Consider the following 23691-nt stretch of genomic DNA (forward strand, 5'->3'; position numbering starts at 1 on the left):
TTTGCTGGAAAAAGAACTTGGGGGGTGGGGAGATGGATTTTGGGGGGGGGGGGATTTTTTATTGTTTTAATTAAACAAAACCACAAAAAACATTCTTCATTACATCTTGTAGAATGCATGTCGATTGGTTACAAATAAATTTTGTGCATTACTATACATCCTTCATATTTTTAATTTACATTTTAAAATTGAAATTTTTTATGTATTTTGCCATCAATGTACCATCATTCTCATTTAGCTATAATTATTTAAACATGCTTTTATCTAGAATCATTTGTATTTAAAGACACAACCACCTACTGGCATTCATTAGCTATTCCTATAAACCTCCAATAATTACCCTTTTATAGCATATTCTCTTTTTTTTTCCCAACTCACTATTTAAGGCTTATATCTAATTGCTTTTACCAATGCCAAGACATGTAAAAATCATTAAACATTATCCATTAACATGTCCTTATTATTATTATAGTTATCTAAAGAAAAAAGGAATATCTCCTCCCCTCCGACCCATGAAAAATTACATCTTTATAATAAAATCTAAACAAAAGTTTGTTAGTAAAGTTTATAAGTGCCCAAGAGAAATTACATCTTTATAACAAAATCTAAACAAAAATGTATTAGTGAAATTGATAAATCTTTTCTCCAGGTCCCAATTTACAATACAATACAATACAATACAATAGTAGAGTTGGAAGGGACCTTGGAGGTCTTCTAGTCCAACCCCCTGCCTAGGCAGGAAACCCTATACCGTTTCAGACAAATAGCTATCCAACATCTTCTTAAAGACTTCCAGTGTTGGGGCATTCACAACTTCTGGAGGCAAGCTGTTCCACTGATTAATTGTTCTCACTGTCAGGAAATTCCTCCTCAGTTCTAAATTGCTTCTCTCCTTGATTAGTTTCCACCCATTGCTTCTTGTTCTACCCTCAGGTGCTTTGGAGAATAGTTTGACTCCCTCTTCTTTGTGGCAACCTCTGAGATATTGGAATAATGCTATCATGTCTCCCCTAGTCCTTCTTTCTCTTAAGCTAAACATACCCAGTTCCTGCAACCGTTCTTCATATGTTTTAGACTCCAGGCCCCTAATCATCTTTGTTGCTCTTCTCTGCACTCTTTCTAGAGTCTCCACATCTTTTTTACATCGTGGCGACCAGAACTGAATGCAGTATTCCAAGTGCGGCCTTACCAAGGCATTATAAAGTGGTATTAACACTTCACGTGATCTTGATTCTATCCCTCTGTTGATGCAGCCTAGAACTGTGTTGGCTTTTTTGGCAGCTGCTGCACACTGCTGGCTCATATTTAAATGGTTGTCCACTAGGACTCCAAGATCCCTTTCACAGTTACTACTACTGAGTATGGTATCACCTATACTGTACCTGTGCATTCCGTTTTTGTTGCCTAAATGTAGAACCTTACTCTTTTCACCATTGAATTTCATTTTATTAGATAGTGCCCAATGTTCAAGTTTGTCAAGATCCTTCTGTATCTTAAGCCTATCTTCTGGAGTGTTGGCTATTCCTGCCAGCTTGGTATCATCTGCAAATTTGATGAGTTCCCCATTTATTCCCTCATCCAAATCATTGATGAAGATGTTGAAGAGTACTGGGCCTAAAACAGAGCCTTGGGGTACTCCACTGCATACTTCCTTCCATGTAGATGCAGTTCCATTGAGAACTACACGTTGAGTGCGGTTGGTCAGCCAGTTACCAATCCATCTGGTGGTGATGCTGTCTAACCCACATTCTTCTACTTTATCTAGTAGTAGGTTATGGTCTACCTTATCAAAAGCCTTACTGAAGTCCAAGTAAACTATATCAACTATATCAATTTACAGTTTATATCCAAATTATTTTACTAATTGGGATTATTATTTCATTATTATTATCAAAATGATTTATTAATTAACAAATAAACATTTTAAAGAAAACATTCTAAAAGTGTCTAGAAAATCCTACTTATTAATCACCAAAGGTTAACTAAATTTTGAGTTATCAACCTTCATTATCAGCCTGTGTCTTTCCAGTAACAAAACCACCTTATCTCTTTAGCCAGTTGTTGCATCAATTCTCTTATGAACTTCTTTAGAAAGTTTTTAAAAACTTCTCTCCACACTTTTTTGCTTGAAAGATCTCTCATATAGTCTTGTTGCCCTTGAACTGGTATTAAAATTAACATGTCTTTGATTATCAGATGTCTTTCTAAAGCTGTTTCTCTTCTTAATTCCATCATCAAATCCATATCTTGACAGGAGGAGTAGAGCTCCAGATCATCAAGTATGTAATAATACTCAGATTCACTTTTCCATGTTCCCTCCTTTCCACTTTCACTCATAGGTGCTCCATTATTAGGTTCATCTGTTATCTTGTCTTTATCTTCTATATCTTCACTCTCTTCTTTAATTTTTGAGGCTCCAGTTCCTTCATCTTTTATTGAGCCAGACAATAATCTATCCAACTTCTTATCAAATCTCTCAAATCCTTCCAATATCTTTAGAATTCCACCCCCAAAATCCTGGTAACTTAGGATTTCTTCATCTGTATATAAATACATATTTCCCAGAAGAGAAGAAAAAGTTTAAAATCCACTGCCACTCTCGCCTTCAATGTCTCTTTTATGTATAAAAATATTTTTGTTTTGAATTTGCTTAAATATAAGATCCTTTTAATTTTTTCAAAAAAGTGAGGGTTCTATCTTTTCTTTCCTTTCCTTTCCCTTGTCCAAAATATTCCACAAAGATACCTGCAAGAGAGCAGTCCGTGTCCTTGAGTTGTTATCAGTCTCTACAGACAAGCTGCAAACCCTCTAGTTACGACGTCAACAGAATCAGAGAAAATAGAGCAAAGGATACTTTGTTTAAAAAAAAATAGTTCTGACTTCCGAGTGGCAGATTCAACTTTCTCTTATTTGTATCAAACTTAAGGAAAGCAAAAATCTCTAAGTGTCTTGAATAAAATTTAATAACAGTAAGAGGAAGGATTATTAAAATAAAAAAAAGTTTTAGATCAACCAAAAAATAAAGGTAGCACAGAATAGGAGAAAAAATCAATTCATTCACTTAAGAGGAGAAACGGGAAGCGTTCCAATCACTTCAATCCACAAAACACTATTACATAGAAAAGGAAAAAAAACTTTCTAAGGCAGTCCAATAACGATAAATTTAGCTGCTTTATTCTTTTACTTAAAGGATTAATTTATCTTTAAAAAAAATTTTCTTTGGGCAATCATTCTCAAAGAAAAAATCTCACCAGCTGGACTCACTTTCACTGCCTTCTTTCCAGAGCCATCTCCGACTTTGTCAGCCTGGGGGCTGTCTGTTTACCGCCGGCTTGGAGAACTTCCCTTGGGTCGATCCGGACGGTTTAGGTCCATATGGACCGTGCAGCTGGTATAAGAATCAACGGCGGTCTCGGACCATCTCGGGAGATGGAATTTTGTTGCTATGTATGTTGACAGCAGCAAAACTTTTATTTACACAAAGATGGAAAGATCTATCAATTTCCGCAATGAAAGGACAAATGGTAAATAAGTGATGGAATTGAGATGGCAAAATTAGATTAGATTAGACTAGACTAGACTAGCAGTTGGGAGGGACCTTAGAGGTCTTCTAGTCCAACCCCCTGCTCAGGCAGGAAGCACTATACCATTTCAGATAAATGGTTGTCCAATCTGTTCTTTAAAACTTTCAGTGTTGGAGAATTCACAACTTCTGGAGGCAAGTTGTTCCACTGATTACCGTATTTTTCAAAGTATAAGACGCACCTTTTCCCCCCAAAAAAGAGGCTGAAAATCTGGGTGCATCTTATACACCGAATACCGCATTTTTTGTCTCCTGAAGCCCCGCCCCCTTCACCATAATGGCCGTGCATACCCTTATGGAGGCTTTCAGAGAGCTCCTGAGGGCTGGGGAGGGCAGAAATGAGAGAAAAACGGGCTGGTTTTGCCCCCCAGCACCCAGCAGCATTCTTTAAGCCTATATAAGGCTATGCATGCAATTATTTTGACGAAAAACAGGTCCCTACCTATCTATTGTATTTTTCTCTCTCTCCCCCTCTATCTACCTACCTACGTACCTACCTACTCTCTCTCTCTCCCCCTACCTATCTACTATATTTCTCTCCCTCTCTCTATTTCTCTCTCTCTATCCCTCTACCTACCTACGTACCTACCAACACTCTCTCTCCCTCCCTCCTGTATTTCTCTATTTCTCTCTTTCTCTCTCTCCCCCTTTATGTACCTACCTATCTACCTACCTACCTACCTACCTACCTACCTACTTTTTCTCTCTCTCTCTACCTACTGTATTTCTCTCTCCTTCTCTCCCTCTCTATCCCTCTATCTACCTACCTACTATTTTTTTTATTTGCCTCTTCAAAACTTTGGTGTGTCTTATATTCCGGTGCATCTTATACTCCAAAAAATACGGTAATTGTTGTCAAGAAATTTCTCCTTAGGTTGCTTGTCTCCTTGATTAGTTTCCATCCATTGCTTTTTGTCGTGTCCTCAGGTGCTTTGGAGAATAGCTTGACTCCCTCTTCTTTGTGGCAACCCCTGAGATATTGGAACACTGCTATCATGTCTCCCCTAGTCCTTCTTTCATTAAACTAGACCTACCCAGTTCCTGCAACCATTCTTCATATGTTTTAGCCTCCAGTCCCCTAATCATCTTTCTTGCTCTTCTCTGCACTCTTTCTAGAGTCTCCACATCTTTTTTACATCATGGTGACCAAAACGGGAGGCAATTAATTGACTACTTTAATTAAAAAGAATAATTTATCTAGTTTTGTTTCCATTTGGAAACTACTTCTGGACTTCACTCTCAAAACAAAAAATAATGAAATTTCCATTTTAAGTTTTGACTTTTGTTGTTATAGAAATGTTTTGAATTAATAAAAATGTAAAGCAAAAATTTGAGGTTATAACTTTTATGATAAACATTGATAAAAAAAAATCAAAGAAAGTGATTGGAATATGGATCACCACCCCCATTCATAACTGCTGTGAAACCAGCCCTCTCATTCCCTCACTTAGGATTCTGCAACCTGAACAATGACAGACTACCAAGCATCCTCCAGGCATACAAGCAGGATGAGCATCTCCTACCAGGACAGCATTGAAAATATCCTCAAATTTATCTCTTCGATACCATTGCTCTTCATCTCCCATGTCAAATAGTATGCATGCAAGTATCTCAATTTCAGCAACCTGCCCTCCAAAAGTGTCCCAGCTGCTATTAAGTCAATAAAAACTAGAAAATGCATTGACAGAGCATACGATGTGGGGTATCCACCTTTGGCTTTCCAAATGTAGCAAATTTGGCCAATTGATGAGAGGTTGTATTATACAAACTTTTTAAAAAATGTATTCATTCAGAGATCAAGTTAAGCATGTGTGAATATGAGTGGGGATCAAATTCTTCTTTCCAATCATCATAGGAGTCATTTTTTAAATGGAATTCTTCTGAGTATTGACACTGATTCATGCAGCCTGCATACACTAATAGATTTAATAGCTCTCTGTTTAGATCATTTAGTGTTTAACTTGTTCAATTATTTTGTTGTCTGATTATTTTATTTTCCCCGAGGCTAATAAAATGTTAATATGAACCAATTGGGCTTGACTGACTAATTTGCCCAAGAGAATTTGTCCTACTGCATGACTATAGTTTCACATTGCCAGAGAAAGACTCCGTATACAAAGGGAACGACAGGTTAATATATAATCCATGGAGGCTGAGGGATAAAGCCGAAATAGCAGTCCAGTTGGGGACTGTTTTACAGAAAGGGGAAAGTAAGGTCAGACCTGGGTGAGGTTAATGCTTTCATTACATTTTAACCATCCCAAACGACAGTCTTCCCAATGCCGTGTTTTGGAACTCCTTACCTTGAGGCTCAATCTGCAAGCAGTCCAGAATAAAAACCTCTTATGCGTTACAATGGTCTGTCAGAGAAATAATCCCATTGTATGCTCCCTTGAGAAGCTTTATTAGCTTTACTACATATGACAGATTTTATTTTCCTGGGCTCCAAGATCACCACAGATGAGGACTGCAGCCAAAAAATTAAAAGATGCTTGCTCCTGGGGAGGAAAGCTATGGCAAATCTGGACAGCATGCTAAAAAGCAGAGACATCACACTGCCAACAAAAGTGCGTATAGTCAAGGCTGTGGTTTTCCCAGTTGTGGTGTATGGCTGTGAAAATTGGACCATAAGAAAGACTGAATGCCAAAGAATTGAGGCCTTGGAGCTATGGTGCTGGAGAAGACTCCTGCGAGTCTCTTGGACTGCAAGGAGATCAAACCGGTCAGTCCTAAAGGAGATCAACCCTGACTGCTCTTTAGAAGGCCAGATCCTGAAGATGAAACTCAAATACTTTGGCCATCTAATGAGAAGGAAGGATTCACTGGAGAAGAGCCTAATGCTGGGAAAGATTGAGGGCAAAAGAAGAAGGGGGATGACAGAGAATGAGGTGGCTGGATGGAGTAATCGAAGCAGTCAGCGTGAGTTTAAATGGACTCCAGGGGATAGTAGAGGACAGGAAGACCTGTAGGAATGTTGTCCATAGTGTCATGTTGGGTAGACACGACTTCGGAGCTAACAACATATGACATATGTCCATAATGGAGCCTGCCAATTAAGGTTGCAGGTTGTATTGATTAACTGAAGTGCTTGCGTGATCGCCTCACTTTATGACCCTGCTTTTGCTATTGGGGTTGTTAAGCAACTGTGCAGGTTGTTAGGTGGAGCACGGAGTGCCTCAGTGGTGGGGAAAATCCAGGGAGGCCTAGTGCATCTTCCCCCTTGACACGGGGCTTGCTTCCAAAATGGCACCCACTTCCAGGTTGGCACCACAGCTTCCACATAGGAAGGCCATGATGTGGATTGGCTGCTTCCCGAAGGAGAACTATAGGGAAAATGACTGAGCCATGTTAAAAGGGATAGGGAGGAGGGTGTGGGACCCAGTGAGGTGGGAAGAGAAAGGAGTTCCTAAAAAGGCTTAGTCAATTAATTATTCTGGAAATACTTTTGCACAATACAAGGGGACTTAATTTAGCCACAAGCAAGGCCAGATCAATTTAAGTTCAATGTAATCGCTCGCTAGATGAGTCCAGCCCATTTGTGCAGGTTCTCCACTCTTGTGTTAAATTCACTGGAAGGAATTCAGCTCTTCTTTGCTTTTTATTATATAGTAATGGTAAATGATAATTTTGACACAAAAAAACACACATAACCAGAGTGATTAGTAATTTTATTTTCTATGTGGTATAATATGTCATAAGCATATGTTGCAAACTTAATCCTATGCAAGCTCTTGGCTCAGTATGTAACAGTATATAACAGATCTTGTTTTACTGCAACTAGACTGGAACAGTGGAATTTCAGGAAAATCTTCTTACTCATGCTGTTGACCAGTTTCTTCTCACAGACACTCTACTCTCCATCTTCACTGAACTTGCAAGAGGTGAATTCAAGCCAAGAATTTCTTCCCTTTCCTGTTTCCTGTGATTAAGAAGCATGTATTTCTTATTTCCAAGTGACAAAATTATAGCTGCAGTCACTTTTACAGTTCTTTAAAAAGAAAATGTGGGCTGATTGCTATGAAAAAATCTTGTATCTGATCCAATTTATTGATATCTGTTCCTTAGGGAAGATGGAAAATGCTACCCCACACCCCTCCTTTCCAAGATGGGTCTCTTTTCAGCATTTGGAATTGCAGATGCTGAAACATTACAAAGGAGGAGAAAAAGCCTCAAATAGTTGAAGTCAGGATTTGGGGAGCAATTTGAGATCAACTGACTCCCAAGTCCTGTCCCTGCTAAATTTTTACATATTACATTTGAGAACTTAAATACATTTTCTCCTGTAGCATGCAATGGAATGACTCTGAAAGGCTCGGGAAAACTTCTATGGCCAGATTTCATCTAGGACAGCATTTTTCAATCTTAGCAATTTTAAGAGGGGTGGACTTCAACTCCCAAAATTCTTCAGCCAGCAAATCCATATCTCTTAAAGTTGCCAACTAGTAACTAGCAGGATTATTAGTAGTTCGATTTCGCTCCTCAAACCAATCCCCTCTCTCAGAGGTGGCATTCAGCAGGTTCTGACCAGTTCTGAAGAACCACTAGCAGAAATTTTGAGCAGTTTGGAGAATCGGTAAATACCACCTCTGACTGGCTCCGCCCAGTGGTGGGATTCAAATTTTTTTACTACCTGTTCTGTGGGCGTGGCTTTGTGGGCATGGTGTGGCTTTGTGGGTGTGGCAGGGGAAGGATACTGCAAAATCCCCATACCCTCTCCACCTCTCTAATCTGCTTTCCAGCTACCTTCTCCTGTTCAGGACAATAAAAGAAGATCAGCTGGGAGGCAGCAGGGGCAGGGCCAGCCTATTTGTTGGTTCTCCGAACTACTCAAAATTTCCGCTACCAGTTCTCCTGAGATGGGCTATAACTTTGGTTCAGGCATAAAAGCCAAGCTGCAATACTAAAGGCCCGTGAAATCCTGGTCAAGGCAATAGTTCCTCCTTCTGCCGGGAAGGGGTTTGCTGAGATGACATATGGTATTTTTATCTATAGCCGGGCAGACCCAGACGGATATATCCTGTTGTTCACTTCTGCTTTCCTCCCCAAATGCAATAGTTAGAATGTGATAAGGTTTGCACAATTCTTGAGATGCATGTAACTCTCTTTTCTGTCATTAACTGTAACCAAATATCTGTATGAAGCATTTTCCAGTTCCTCTTAGGACCATCTATGTCAAATGTAGCAATCAGCAACTGTATACGTAATGTGGGGTATAAAACCCTGTTTATGATAATCATTCATGATAAGCTGTTTTTTCTTTGTTCGGTCCTTATGCATAATAAACTGTTTCCTACACTAGAGTGCTTGGCCTGTGTCCTTCCCTCTTCCTACATCACTCCCGAACCTGTCAGAATTGGCTGAATACCATCTTTGGTTCCACCCCCATCTAGTCTCTGCCTCCCGAGTCCCAGCTGATCAGGAGGAAATGGGGATTTTGCAGTAACGTTCCCCTGGAGTGGAGAGGCAATAGAGATTTTACAATATTCTTCCCCTGCCATGCCCACCAAGCCACGCCCAGAGAACGGTAGTAAAAAAATTGAATCCTACCACTACCTTCCTCCCCCCCACAAGTTTTGCTAAGTACATGCTCTCTAGGTATAAGATACTCCAGCTGTACCTGTCCTGCAATGCAGAAATCCCTGCAAGAGGCTATTTCTTCCCCCTTCTGTGACTGTATTTCAAAGGGAGAGAATCCTCTTCTTCCAGGCTCCTAGTTTCACAGTCTGCCATCTTAGAGTGGCTGACTTTGACCCCCTGCCGTTGGTTCTGATCTGGTCCTAGCCTTGGTGACTTCTTTGCAGTGACGCTTCGCAGCTTCTTCTTACGGCTCCGACTGGAGACGTGCTTCTTGCGCTGCCTTTTTTGCTCAGCCTCCTTTTGCTGCAGCTTCACCAGTTTTTCAAAGCTCTTAGTGGGGTTTGTGTTATCAAACCAGTCCTGAGGGGAAGAGGCACAATACAAATGCTGGGACTTGTGGACACTGATGACTTTGATTCTCAGCACAGGAAAATGTTTGAACCTTTGTCCCTCTCCCCACCGCCCCTGAAGAATAGGCAGGAAAATAGGCCTAAAACCATGGAGTTTGTGTAGACAGGTCCATGCTTTTGAGACCAGCTCCTCACCTCAGAGTGCACCGTGTTTATGTGGTATTTGACCCCACTCTCAGACACAAACTCCTTCTCACAAATCAAGCACTTGTACTTCCCCGCCACAAACTCGCCCTGTAATTAAGGAAAGACAAAATCCTTAGCATTCCTAGCAATGACAGTGAGCATTAAGGAAAAGAAGTGAGAAATTTTATTCTGGGGAATTTTGTAATATTGTGGCTTTCCTCTAGCTCAGGGGGGTCTCCAACCTTGGCAACTTTAAGACTTGTGGACTTCAACTCCCAGAATTCTGGGGCTTGAAGTCAACAAGTCTTAAAAGTTGCCAAGGTTAAAGACTCCTGCTCTGGGTCATGCTGAATACATCTAAAACATCATAATCTTTTCCTATTCATGGAAAAATCAGAATGAAACGGTCGGGAGGAAAAACAAAATGTTCTTTCTGTCCTCAAAAATAATGTTTTCCACAAACTACCATATTTTTCGGAGTATAAGACGCACTGGAGTATAGGACGCACCAAGATTTTTAAAAGGCAAATTAGAAAAAAGTTTTTGCACTCTGCAGACCTCCCCAAAACTGTCAGTTTTTTGCGAAAACAGGCCCGGTTTTTGTCAAAAAAAAAATGGTCATACATAGCCCTTAGGCGGCTTGTGGAGTGCTCCTGGGGGCTGGGGGCAAAACTAAACAAAACACAGCCCGTTTTTCACTCATTTCTGCCCTCCCCAGCCCCCAGGAGCACTCTGGAAGCCTCCTAAAGGCTATGCACAGCCATTTTGGTGAAGGGGGCAGGGTTTCAGGAGGCCAAAAATGCTGTATTCAGGGTATAAGACGCACCCAGATTTTCAGCCTCTTTTTTGAGGGAAAAAGGAGCATCTTATACTTCGAAACATACAGTAAGTGAGGGAGCCATGCTGATATCACTTACGGGGGCAAAGTCTTCCATACAAAATATGAATCTTTTGGAGAGGACAGATATGGCAGAAAATACATTGGAATTGACCGTATGCCTAATTTCCCCTGCTTCCTAGGGCTTTTCCTGGCAACAACTGAGAAGGCCTCCACACAGCCATATGTCAACTGATACATACCAGGGTGCAATTGCCCAGATGGGCCTTAAGACCAGAGATGCTGCCGTAGACACACTCACAACCCTTGGGAGAAACAAAACAAGAAATAAGGTCACTATGTAAAGGTCAAATGACCGAGGCTGATAACTATGAGGAGAAAAGGATTTCACACAAGTTATAACAACCATTCATCAGTTGGTGTGCTTTTGGGAAAGAGGCTTTCCTTTGTGCCTATAGAGCAGGGGTGTCCAAACTTGGCAACTTTAAAACTTGTGGACTTTAACTCCCAGAATTCCCCAGCCAGCTCTGCTGGCTGGGGAATTCTGGGAGTTGAAGTCCACAAGTCTTAAAGTTGCCAAGTTTGGACACCCCTGCTATAGAGGATATACGGCAGAAAAAGAGATATCAAAGGTTCAAAGATCTGCAGACTATGCCACAAACTCCAAGGAGGACTTCACAGATGGGTCTTATATATTGGGCCAGCTTGGAAATAGGATGAAACTGTCCCATTGAATCAGTTAACCAGGACCACATTTCTAACGAAATTGCGATGGGGAAATGCACTAGTTTTAACTGCAAACCAAACTCCCTGCTCACTAAATCCAATCTTACCTGGTGGGGGGTATAGTTTACCTGGTTGGGGCAATGGACCCGCCTGTAGGTCTTTATTTCTGACCTCCACTTGCACAGAACCTCCTGGCTCACAGCAGGCATCCCTGGTCGAGTATATTTGAGCTGAGATAGGAGAACAGAACAAAAGCAAAAACTAGAGTTCAGGGGCTGGCGCAGTCATCTCTGTATATTCTTTTTAAATGAAGCTGCCCTTTTCTACCTACAGTGTTCGAGCCAATCATCCCCTCTTAAAAGAGCTTTGATGTCAGGCAAGATCAATGCCTAATCAAGCGCACAGCAGGCAGACAAGTCTCAATTTGCCAGCAACTCTACTTATTAGGGTTAGGTTAGGGTTAGAAAAATCTGACATAAAAGGCAAACTGTTAGCAAGGCTAAAGCCAACTGGAATGGGTTATTGATCACATGTCAAGGACGCCCAACTTGTAAAAAGACTCTGGTAATTTACAATTCTAAAAAAATACATTCCAAAAAATCATGAGTACCCTGACAAAATCACACAAAGAACTTCCAATTTCCTGTATAAAAGGGACAGATAGCTGCTGGTCCCCAGAGACTTGGGAATGATGCACAAAGTCCTTCCAATGACAAATTCTAATCATAAACGTTACGTCAAGATATAGAAGAGCTGCTTTTGTACATATAATTTAAACAAAGCTTGTCTTGCACTAACTCTGTGCTGATTTAATAATTTAACAATCTTCCAGACGCTTCTATTTAGTTCAGGTCTAGTTCCCGAGGATTATACAGCTAATCCATAGTGCCTCTTTGCTTCTCTCCAGGCATGCAACATTCCAAGAAGGATGTAAATAAGTCATATTGGATACCCAGTCATGAACAAAGACTTGGGATTATTTCATAATCTCAAAAACAGGGCAAATTATACCTCAAGAACTGCAAATGTCCCTCTCATCCTAGAATGGCTCAATCATTGTCTGAAGGAATAAGGAAAGGTAGCTCTTCCCAGAACTTTATATACAGTCATAGCTAGTAATAGAACTGTTGCCATGGATCAGAGGTGGTATTCAGCCAGTTCTGACTGGTTCTCCAGAACTGGTAGTGGAAATTTTGAGTAGTTTGGAGAACCGGCAATACCACCTCTGGCTGGCTCCACCCTCATCTATTCACTGCCTCCTGAGTCCCAGCTGATCAGCTGGTTCTTCTTCTGTTGCCCTGCTCAGGAGAACGGAGCTGGAAAGCAGGTTAGTGGGGTGGGGAGGGAATGGAGAATTTACAGCATCCTTGCCTTGGAGTGGGGTGGAAATGGAGATTTTTTTGCAGTAAATCCTTCCCCTGGAGTGGGGTGGGAAGGGAATGGGGATTTTGCAGTATCCTTCCCCTGCCATGCCCCACCAAGCCCTACACCGCCCACAGAACCTGTAGTAAAAAAATTTGAATTCCACCATTGCCATGGATGCTCCACTAATCTGAAGTCACAAAACTGCAATAAACCTACGTGCCCCAAGCACCAATTTGCTCCTCTCAAACAGTTAGAATTTTTACTTGTGGTATTTCAGTTTCTTAGCTTACACCAGTGTTTCTCAAGCTTCTCAACTTGAAGATGTCTGGACTTCAACTCCCAGAATGCCCCAGCCAGCATTTGCTGGCTGGGTAATTCTGGGAGTTGAAGTCCAGACATCTTCAAGTTCCCAAGGTTGAGAAACACTGGCTTACACAGACCTTGGACATTTCCCTCTTTATAGAACATGCAACTCTTGTACCTTCCGATCATCAGGAACAAGATCCTGCAAGACCTTCCTCTTTGGCCACTCTTTGACAAGTTCTTCATTAGCCAATTCATGCAGGTAGTAGGCAGCCACCTTAGCCGACTTCCTCTGGATTCGGCCTATGCTGCTTGATTCCATGCTTGGGTCCTTCAGAGGAGTTGTCCTGCTGTCTTCATGGAGAAATGACACCTGACAGGAAAAGACAAGGCAACATTTCTTTTTTCCGTCACTGCCCGTTTACACTATTCAAAGACTTGGCAAGAGAATCGAACAATAAGAATTGATTTGTATTATAGAGCAGGGGTGGTAAACTCGTGGCCTATGGGCTGGAGGTGTCACGCATAGGCCATGCCTACCCCAGCTCCACGAAGGGGAAAAAATGTCATGATAGGTCATGTGACATGGTGAGTTTGACACCCGTGTTATACAATCAGAAATATTATGACACAACAGCATTTCTGAATATTGCCGTGGGCCTTGGCTTTTTCCTCCCCATGCCACAATTATCTTGTGCCCTAGTATGTCCTTTTTAGAAAAAAAAAGGACTTGAAATCCTTGTGATGACTTGTGAAGGTGAAGAAGTCAAGAGACAGGCTAAAAAGATGCTCAGAAGCTTATCTGATCCCCCAGCCATTCTCCCCAGGTTCAGTATCCAAAGAACTCACAGGTCCATGCTCAGATTTCAAGTGGTAGACAAGGCCTGCCTTGGACCGATATGCTTTATTGCAGTGATGGCATTTTAAGGCCATCTTCTCCAGTTCGGCAGCCGCTTTGCCACATTTCTGTGTGTGGTAGAGATACCCCATTATGCTGGTGAAGCTGCCTGTGCAGCCCTGTAGAAGCAGGTAGAGAAAAACGGTGGTCAGTTCCTGAGTCCCAAGAGAGAGAGAGAGAGAGAGAGAGAGAGAGAGAGAAAATAATAGATGCATTATTTTTTCCTTACCTATGGTCAGAAATCCAGAAGACAAGCCTAACCCACCAGCCCACCACTCCCCAAGAACAGGCAAAGGTACTCTTCTTGGGACTTGGGAAAGTCCATTTGAGCTGTAAAGATGTGCCTTAGTATAGCTGAAGCTCACCTCTCTTGTGCACTTGAGCTTCCCCATGCGCTTCAGGACTCTCCGCAAACACTCTCGCTCGCTCTGCTTATCCAACTGGCTGGCTTCCTTCCTAATTGGCTGCATAAAAGCAGAGAAGAGAAAGACTAACCCAAGGCTGTTATTTCCAGCAAATCAAAAGAAGTTTACCTTACAAAGAACAAACAAGATAGGCAATGGAAGTTTAAAATCCTGCACATCAGTCAGAGGAGGACCTTGGATCTCAGTCCGTTCTCCCCAGTGGGCTCCATGAGGAATTTCTTGTTTTTCAGTGCTGCTGAGGCAGGGGAACTGACAGGGGTTTCTGAGCAAAGCACTAAGCTATTATTTTAGCAACGCAACACGTTGTTGCAGAAGGGTCACACCCGATTCCCAAGTGCTAGATAGCCTAAATGTTCAAGTGGACTATCCTGGGAGCCCCAAGGTCCTTCTTAGACAAGACTTTTTTATGGACATATATACTTTGCACCATACCAGGCTGTTGTGATCTGCCATGATGTGATACTTCATTCCTGCAAGAGATCGCAGCTGTTTCCCGCAGTGCTGACATGTGAACATCTCCTAGGAACAGAGTGTGTTTAAGAGGGCCGAGAGTTTAAGATGCAATGGTTATGTGCTATCCCAGCTCTCCCTCCATTCAATGGTACTGAACGATGTCTGCTCTTAGCGTTCTAGAATATCCTCATTCGAATCTAGACAATTTAGGGGGGTTTCACCTAAAGCACTTTTCTTGCACACATGTGTACGTTTAAAAAAAAAAGGATTTTGAACTAAACCAAAAGGCAAATACAACTCAATAAAGAAACAGTACAAAAAAAAAGGGTGGGGGGGGGGAATTTCCGGTCTTACAATAATTGCATTGTTGAATCTGAACTAATGATGTCTGACCATGGAATATTCATTCACTACGCAACAACAATACAATGGAATTTCGCTTTGGAGAAATTTTAAATATTTAAGGAAGAATTGTTTAAAATAACGCTGAAATATTGTAAAACTGGAAATAAGCACTCAAAATGAAAGCACTTTTGGGTCTCTTCTGCATGAGGAAATACATATTTGGTATTTTTTAGTTGGATGAAAGATCAATAAAGAGGAAGGGGCATATAGAAATACATATAAAATTAAAATTTGAATAAGATCATCTCATTCTGACCATTTCACTGTAGATAAGCTGGTGTGCCCTAACCAGAACTTCAAAAGACAAAGGAAACGGGGGCCTGGGATATGTGAGGGAAATAACTGCCTGATCACCCAGACTAAAGATGACATGTCGGAGTAGCTGGCCCTTCTATGGATGTCCTAACAGAATTCACGGGGGCTGCGTTTCCCATCTCCTCACCTGGTGGCAGTTTGCCATATGCTTTTTCAATCCTTCCACCGTCTTCCTCACTACGCATCGGCAGATTGGGCAAGTGACACGGCCCTTGTCCAGAATCTCCAAGTACCACTGCTCTTCCAAGCTTCCTGCCAGAGCACAGGATGGTGGTGATTCAACATTTTAATCTTCTCTGTAGGTAACCCAACTGGGCCTTCCTTTTGAAGAGCGACAAGGTCAGAACAGAACCACCAAAATGGCAGGGTTAAAGCACCTCCAGCACAATCAAAATGGGGTGTGCGGGGGGAGGGGCAATTTAGTTTAGAGAAGAGGGGGATATGGATACAAAATCAGGCAAGGCAGTAGACTGGGCGATCGAGGACAGGCAAAGGAAGCATATATTCATTATGCTGGAATGGGCTACTTCCTGGATTAGAGGCCGAGTGCGTCTACATTCCAGCCACTGCAGAGGAACAAAGTTCATGTGCTGCTTATGGAAGCAGAGCCAATGAGTTTTGGATGATCTTGGAAGTGGTCTAAATCAAACCTTGATGAATACAGGATCCAACTTATAGCATTCTTAATAAGACAGCCAGCCAGTTTTTGTCAAATAATTTCCAGCAAGACAACCCAGTATCTCCCAATGTGTTCCTCTATCAAACAAGAGTTTGGTAAAGCATTATTGGACTCAATATGTCTTTTGTCTAAGTCAGCTACAAGGTGCTTAGAAGTGAGGCTATTCTCTCAGAAAGATTTGGGCTGCAATTTGCTATGCAGAGGGAGAAGTTGTAATGAACATCATAGACATTTGTATTGGCTCCATTTGCCTCTCTGGAGTGGGGCCACCCTGAAACAGCAAAGGACCGGCCCGTGGTGCCTCTGCCAGTGAAAACTGTGCACGCGGCCCTCCCAAGCTCCGTTTTCAGCTGCGACAGTCTTGCAACCCTCTGTCAGTGAAAACAGAGCTCAGGAGGGTTGCGCTTTTTCTGGCAGAGCGCTTGGGCCACCACAGGTGGCCCAACATGAGTGATGCTGAGCTGCCCCCCCCTCCCAGGTCAAACATAACCCTGATGTGGCCCTCAATGAAATCAAGTTTGATACCTCTGCTCTAGAGCATCTTTCTTTCCAAAATAAAATTGCTTTGCCATTATCTGCAAAAATAGCTTTTTCTGAAAATGTCCCAAAGGTGCTTTTTTTTTTTTTTGAATGGCAACTGGACTTCCTTGCTTTTTCTTTTGTTTTAAAGAATTTTATTGGTTTTTAAAATTTGTGGGAAAAGGGAAGGTGGACATACAAAAAATTTTTTGGCAGCTCCATTGTGCTAGAGGTAGGAATCTCTCCAATTCTCACAACTTTTTACAGAAAAAAACAAAAACAAAAGATAAAAGATAAGCAGAAACAGCATTTTATTATACATTGTATCAACCATGTGTTCAATCATCTCTTTTACCACTTTCTAATATATCAACAATTACAATATTCCAGATATATTTATTTTTGTGACCTGAGTCTTTCCATTATTGTTCCCTCCCCCCTGTCCCCAGGCGGAGCCGCAGCCCCTCCCTCCTTCATGTCTTTTGTATTGTCGCCTTTTTCACTACTTCTTATATTTCCGTCCTCTAGGAGGGCACTATGTTTTTTAATGAAGGCCTCTGCCTCCACAACTGTATTAATTCTAATTCTGTTTCCCTCCCAGATGATCAGCATTCCTTCTGGCAATAACCATCTAAACCAAATTCCTTTATTATATAATTTCTTTGATAAGGAGGAATACTTCCTCTTCTTATCTCTTATTTTTTTCGGAATTTGCTTAAGAATGGCAATTTCTTTATCTTTATATTTTAGTGGTCCTCCCCTTTGAGCCCCTAGAATCTCATCCCTCGTGGTCTTCCTAAGAAATTTAACATGTACTTCCCTTGGAACATTCCCTTGCTTTTTCTTGAAGATGTTTCACTTCTCTAAGAAGCTTCTTCAGTCCAAACTGGGAAAGGAAGAATTTATACTCCTTTCCATCAACCAGTTGTTAACACCCTGAGAGGCACTGAAATCACTTGTGGGTTAACCTGTGTTTCCAGAGTACCTGAATCAGAGTGCAAACGAGTATGGAACCATCTTGGGACTGCCGAAAGGATTGCGTTGTAAATAAGAGATTTTGTTTCCCCAGTGTACAATTCTGCACATGCCTCACTGCATTACACTGCATATACAACACTGCGCTGGGTGTTTTGTATTTGGAGTGGACAACCTCTTTTCTCGAAGCGAAAGGAAAAAGAGAAAGAACAAAAACACATCAACGAAGCACTCAAAACCTGTGGCTATCCCAACTGGGCCTTTGTCAAATTCACAAAAAGATGCAGTAGGAGCACTTTCACTACAGACAGAGAAGCAACTTTTGTCATTCCATTCCATTGAAGGAGCATCGTAAATCTTTCCTTCCCCATCAGTTAACTAGAACTGAAGAAGCTCCTTGGAGGAGAAATGAAATGTCTTCAAGAAAAATCAAGAAAGTCCAGTTGCTGTTTGAAAAAAAGCTCCTTTGGGACAACCATGACTTGAATGACAAGAGAATCTCCATGGACCTTTGCCTGAAAAGCACTCGATAGGATTCTCTTCTTATCACTTTCTGTAGGTGTCTCTAGTATTGCATTTATATAGATACTATTACTAAGTCTAAATCCATTATAGTTATCCTTTGTTTGGCTGCACATGTAAAATGCCAAGTCTCCTTTTTAAATTCTACTGGAAAACGGAAAGATGTATGAGCCCTTTCCAATACTGTTAAGTTCTAAATTCTGATACCTCTGAATTGTTGTTTCTACAATGCTCATATATGCTTTCTTACAATATTTTTTATGGGATTCTGCATCTTACCTGCCGCATATGTTGATGGTTCTGACTTTCTAGAGCATTTTTTAGACTTTGGACTAGGTTGTTTTCCCACCGACTGTCTTTTTCCTGGGAGAAAGGCAAGCAAGTGTGAGATTTTTCATTTACCCTTAGAAAAACTCACCTAAATACTGAAGATCCTCAAATTGGCATTACGGAAAGAGAGAAGAAAAAGTAGCATCCAGAGACTGGATCAACTGAGAATCCATCAAAGGAAATAAATATATGTGGTCTCCTAATCTATGCCAAGCAGAAAATGGGGGATACTCTACTCACCAGAAACTTTTTGCTTCTTTTTGGGAAGTTGTTTGTAGTCTTCTTCATCATCTTGTTCCATCTTATGCTTTGCCTTGGAGTGGGAATCACCAGCTTGGGAGAGATACCAAGATAGCTTTTTTATGTTTATAGATTTTAAAAAGCAAATATAGGTTCAAGACATATGCAACTATCGCCTAAATCAGTGATGGTGAACCTTTTTGGAAAGGTATGCCAAAATTGTGCGTGCGCGTGCCCACAGCCACAATGGAATGCACCCCGCCCACCTGTGCATCTGTGCATGACTCCTGCCCTGCACATGCATGCACAAACCCCTCCTCCCCACGTGGAGGGAAGTTTTCGCCCTCCCCAGGCTCCGGAGGCTTTCCTGAAGCCTGGGGAGGGCGAAAATGGCCTCCCCCAGCCCTCTGGAAGGCTGAAAATCAGTTGGCCGGCATGCTCATGCATGCCGGAGCTGACGGCTCGTGTGCCAGCAAATATGGCCCCGCATGCCACCTGTGGCACACGTGCCATAGTTTCGCCATCACGGGCCTAAATGCTTTTGTGTAGGTATGTGCCTTCAAGTCAATATTGACTTTTGTTGACTTCTTGGACTAGCCCCTTTAGCTTCCTTGGCAATATTTTTAGGTCTGGTCACTTCCTCCTTTGCTACGACTGAAAAAAAGTAACTAGCCCAAAATCATCAAGGTGGCATCATGCCCAAGATGGGCATAGAATTTACAAAGCTAACCCTAACTTCATCCATTATACTAAACCAACTATCCTAATAATCTAATCTAATCTGATCCTAATAAAAATATCAAATAATATTTACATTTTCTAGTTGTTTATCCAGTGTCTCAAAGTAAGACAAACTACAAAGTGGCTATTCAAAATGCCAAGAAGAAACAATCTTATATTTAAGCTCATGAGTTCAAGTTTGGGACAATTAGTTAGCCAGCTAAAGTATCCATTGCTGCAGTTACATTGTAAATACATTTTTTTAAGGCACAGTTTTCTTTTGCTTCCTTTCCTTTTATAATCAGGCTCTGGCACATAATTAAATTTAAGTTTAAAATTACTGAATTAAAAAGAAGCACTGACAGAATATGTCACCTGCACTCATAGACAAAGGATGCTACATGGGACTGTTATATGAATATGATTTGAACAAATTCTTAGAAACTTACAACTCTCTAATCAAGAGAGCGCTAGAAAACACAATATATTCCAAATGGAGAAATGTCCTTCTAATTCTAAGGAGAGAGACACCAAATATATTTGTTATATTATTATTATTAGCATCATTCACTTATGGTTCTAATTTACCACCAGATTCCCCCAAACATTCCCAATGGTTTACAATATATCCAATAAAAACATAAAACCTAGTTACATGCAGGATCGCATCCTGCCCCATACATCCCTATGACCAATCCGCTCACAGAGAGGGACTTCTCCGGGTGCCGTCCGCCAAACAGTGTCGGGGGGCGACACCCAGGAGCAGAGCCTTCTCTGTGATGGGCCCAGCCCTGTGGAATGACCTCCCCCGTGACATCAGGATTACTTCCGATCTCCGCTCCTTCCGTGTACAGCTGAAGACCCACCTCTTTCAATTATCTGGCCTGGCTCAACCGTAATTTTTCTTACTCCTCCTGACTGTCCTTTTAAATTTTTTAATTTTAAATTGTGTTTTTTACAATTGGGGTATTTTAATGGTGATTTTTAACTGTCTAAATGTGCTGTAATTTGTTACCTCCTCCGTGCATGTATGTCTTTGTATATATGTATGTTTATGTGTTTGTACATATGTTTTATGTTTTATATGCTCTATTGTACGCCGCCCCGAGTCCTGTCTGGAAAGGGAGCGGCTAATAAATTCAAATTTATTATTATTATTATTATTATTATTATTATTATTATTATTATTATTATTATTATTATTATTATTATTATTATTAAAACTAGTACACAGTATACACAAATAAATAAAATCCATAAGCTCCATTATGCCCACACAATTAAGTTTTGTTTGTCTTCAAAACTCATCCATACCTTTCTTCTCCTCTTCCATAACAGCCTTGACAGAAGGCTTCATCCCTTTCATCTCAAATCAGTACCTAGCCCATGAATGGCTTCATTCTGTCCAAGGCCTGTCCCTTTAATTGCTGGCTCTGAGAAGAGGAGAAAGCATCACTATTCATATAGTACCTCATTAAGCCACATATAAACCTGTCAGATGCCATTTGCACATGCTAAGCTTCATTACTTTTAATATTGGGGTCTGCTTTTTGTGTGTGTTCTATTGAGTAAGTGAACTAAGACCATGAGGTCCACTTGTGATTCAATTTATCATGCAAGCTCAGAAAATGATTTAATTCGATGACCGGTAAAACATTGCAGCCAAAGTGTCAAAACAACTTCAGGTGATACTCAGTATGTTTATTATTGGAAAGAGCATATAAGCAGAAATTATAAGTAGTTGAGTTCTCCAATCCTTTACTGAGTTCCATGGTGACTTCAAAAAACTTTTCCATAGCCCCCCCCCTCCCCCAAATGAAACAACTGATTTCTAACTAAGTAGCACCTTGAATTGGAGCTGAAGTTAAATAAATGCAGTTCCTTCAGAACTGATTGCTGATGTAATCCTTGAACTTAGAAGAGGCCTTTTAACTAGAGTCCCATCCCCTATTCAACAGACATAAAGCATCTGGTTACATGTAGGTTTTAACTGTTACCATTTTACAGATTTTTTTAAACAATGTATTTTATTGGCAATTTTGGAAGGGCATGGAACCTGAGCTTTGGTAGCCATAAACTGATTGATTTCATTAGCTATGCTTTTTCTAAATTTTTACTGTACAAAGGCATGTAATTATTGGTTATATTAAGTTCTAAGTATTTGTCAATCAGATACATGTTGTGCACCTTGCTGAAAGACAAGCTATGAAAGTTATCATTATGAACAGAGGAAGGTAGACTCAGCCTAGCATCCTTCCAAGGTCGATAAAATGAGGATCCAGATTGTTGTGGGGGGAGGGGGGCAATATGTTGACTCTGTAAACCGTTTAGAAAGGACTATAAAGCATTATGAAGCGGTATATAAGTAAGTGCTATTGATAATATCAAATGAAAGCATTCCTAACAGATAGCTGTCCAGTCTCTGCTTGAACATATCCAATGATTACTCCATTTATTCTATGCCAGTGTTTGTCAACTTTGGCAGCTTGAAGATGGGTGAACTTCAACTCCCAGAATCCCCATGCCAGGCTAGCTGGTGGGAGAATTCTGGGAGTTGGAAGTCCACCCACCTTCAAGCTGCCGAGGTTGAGAAACAATGTTTTACCCACATTACCTAAAATTTCAAGAGCTACATGTGATAGAACTACTTTGATGCACTGGTTAACGCATCAAGATGGAAATGGGAAGACCATGAATTTTAATTCCACCCCAGGCACAAAGCCGTCTGGGGTAACCTTGGGTCAGTCACATTCCCTAGGAAAGAAGCACAGGTAGTCCTCGACTTACAAACACAATTGAGCTCAAAATTTCTGTTGCTAAGTGAGACGTTTGTTGTGAGTTTTGCCCCATTTTATGACCCTTCTTGCCACGCTTGTTAAGCGAATCACTACCGTTCATACATTAGTAACCCTGGTTGTTAAGTGAACCTGGCTTCCCCATCAACTTTGCCTGTCAGGAGGTCACAAAAGGCAATCACATGACCCTGGGACACTGCAACCGTCATAAATACGAACCAGGTGCCAAGCGTCTGAGTTTTGATCACACGATTGAACTGCAAAAGGTCGGAACTGTGACAAACGGTCCTGAGTCACGTCTCCCAGTGCCGGTGTCGCTTTGAACGGTCACTAAACGAAGGGTTGTAAGTCGAGGACGACGTGTGATGGCAAACCACTTCCGGAAAAACCTTCCCACAAAAAACCTGCATGCGGGGCCCCAGGAACGTCAGGAAGGGCGTGCATAAGCGCACCAGCGTGCCTACCATCCCTGTTCTACCGTCCCTGTTTATTCTTATCCCTGTCACCTTGTACATGAGTGACGAACTATATAAATAAATGCATAAATAAAAATTAAAAAACCGACCTGAAGGCGCAAAATAACGCAGAGTAAATAATACGTTTATAGACCCCCTCGAAGCTGCCGAAATCTAACAGGAGGCTAATAAATTCAGTTAAAAAAATAAGGCGGAAACCGTACAAACGCGCCCAGCGAACAGTCCCTAACAGAAGCGGGAAAGCACCGCGGAAAACCGACGGGCACAGCGAGTGGGCGGCCGGCTACGACGACGCAATCTCCGCTCCAAAAGGGCCACGAGCCTCGCTCTCCAACGGACCCCCTCGGTTATAAGGCGACGGCGGAGCTCCGACCTCTTTTCCCCGGCAGCCGCCCGTATGACTCACCTTTGCGACAGGTTGTTTTTTCTCCTGCGCGGCGGCGATTCGGCGCGGGATCCCGAGATCAAGGAAATAATAGGGATCTTAAGCTAGAGAAGCCACGCAAAAAGGAGGAGGTCCTTCAAGCAGCGCCCAGCCCGACCGACTCCTCCCACTTCCAGCCTCGGAGGAAGCGGAAAGCGGAGAGGCGATTGTTTCCCCTTCCTGGTTGCCTAGGTGACGCAAAGTTTTATTACGCAAGCGCCGCTTTGCCCCCCTTCATTCTCGCTACCCGCCAAGAACATAGTCAGGCTTTTCTTTAGAATGGGGGGCTCTGACGATTAGAAACGCCTCCGTGACGATAATAATCGCCCACTCTAACTATCGCAGCTCTATGTCGAAAAGGATGGCTGGGTCAAAGTTCACCAGGAATACTGGGCGGAGGTGGGGGGAAACGATGGCCCTTTTATGACTTGCGGAACTTCAACTCCCAGAATTCCTGAGCCAGCCATGGCTGAGCCATGCTGGCTCAGGAATTCTGGGAGTTGAAGTTCCACAAGTCAATCCTAGGTCCATCGTTTCCCCCACCCTGCGCTGTGGACAGAGAAAAGCCGGAACGGCCATGATCTCCT

At 41.8% G+C, this 23691-nt stretch overlaps 1 protein-coding gene across 2 annotated transcripts; it reads right to left on the bottom strand.

The window, feature by feature from the left end:
* Positions 1–7234: 7234 nt before the first annotated feature.
* On the bottom strand, positions 7235–23246 carry ZNF512 (zinc finger protein 512). Of its 2 annotated transcripts, XM_081943129.1 has the most exons (14): positions 23087–23246; positions 20724–20842; positions 18690–18782; positions 18399–18482; positions 15552–15676; positions 14684–14770; positions 14192–14290; positions 13778–13945; positions 13107–13301; positions 11389–11490; positions 10777–10839; positions 9706–9804; positions 9201–9520; positions 7235–7502 (listed from the first exon to the last, which is right to left on the bottom strand). In XM_081943129.1, the coding sequence occupies exons 2-13, from the start codon at positions 20773–20775 to the stop codon at positions 9233–9235; spliced, it is 1455 nt and encodes a 484-aa protein (XP_081799255.1). In that variant the 5' UTR covers positions 20776–20842; positions 23087–23246; the 3' UTR covers positions 7235–7502; positions 9201–9232. The 2 variants fall into 2 exon arrangements, with proteins under 2 accessions (XP_081799255.1, XP_081799256.1); XM_081943130.1 differs by lacking the exon at positions 20724–20842 and having other exon boundaries at positions 23087–23244.
* Between the last annotated feature and the right edge of the window lie 445 nt (positions 23247–23691).

This window comes from Natrix helvetica (genome assembly GCF_964273705.1).
Source record: "Natrix helvetica genome assembly, chromosome: 2".
NCBI lineage: Eukaryota > Metazoa > Chordata > Lepidosauria > Squamata > Natricidae > Natrix > Natrix helvetica.

Bases quoted from the DNA above. Each gene is read 5' to 3' on its own strand.
- ZNF512 (XM_081943129.1), bottom strand. From the start codon at position 20,775: ATGAAAGGGATGAAGCCTTCTGTCAAGGCTGTTATGGAAGAGGAGAAG. The intron at 11,491-13,106 runs GTACAAGAGTTG...CTCCTATCTCAG, and splicing joins TTGTTCCTGATGATCGGAAG to CTCAAATATACTCGACCAGG. The intron at 10,840-11,388 runs GTAAACTATACC...GTTTCTCCCAAG, and splicing joins GGGTCCATTGCCCCAACCAG to GGTTGTGAGTGTGTCTACGG.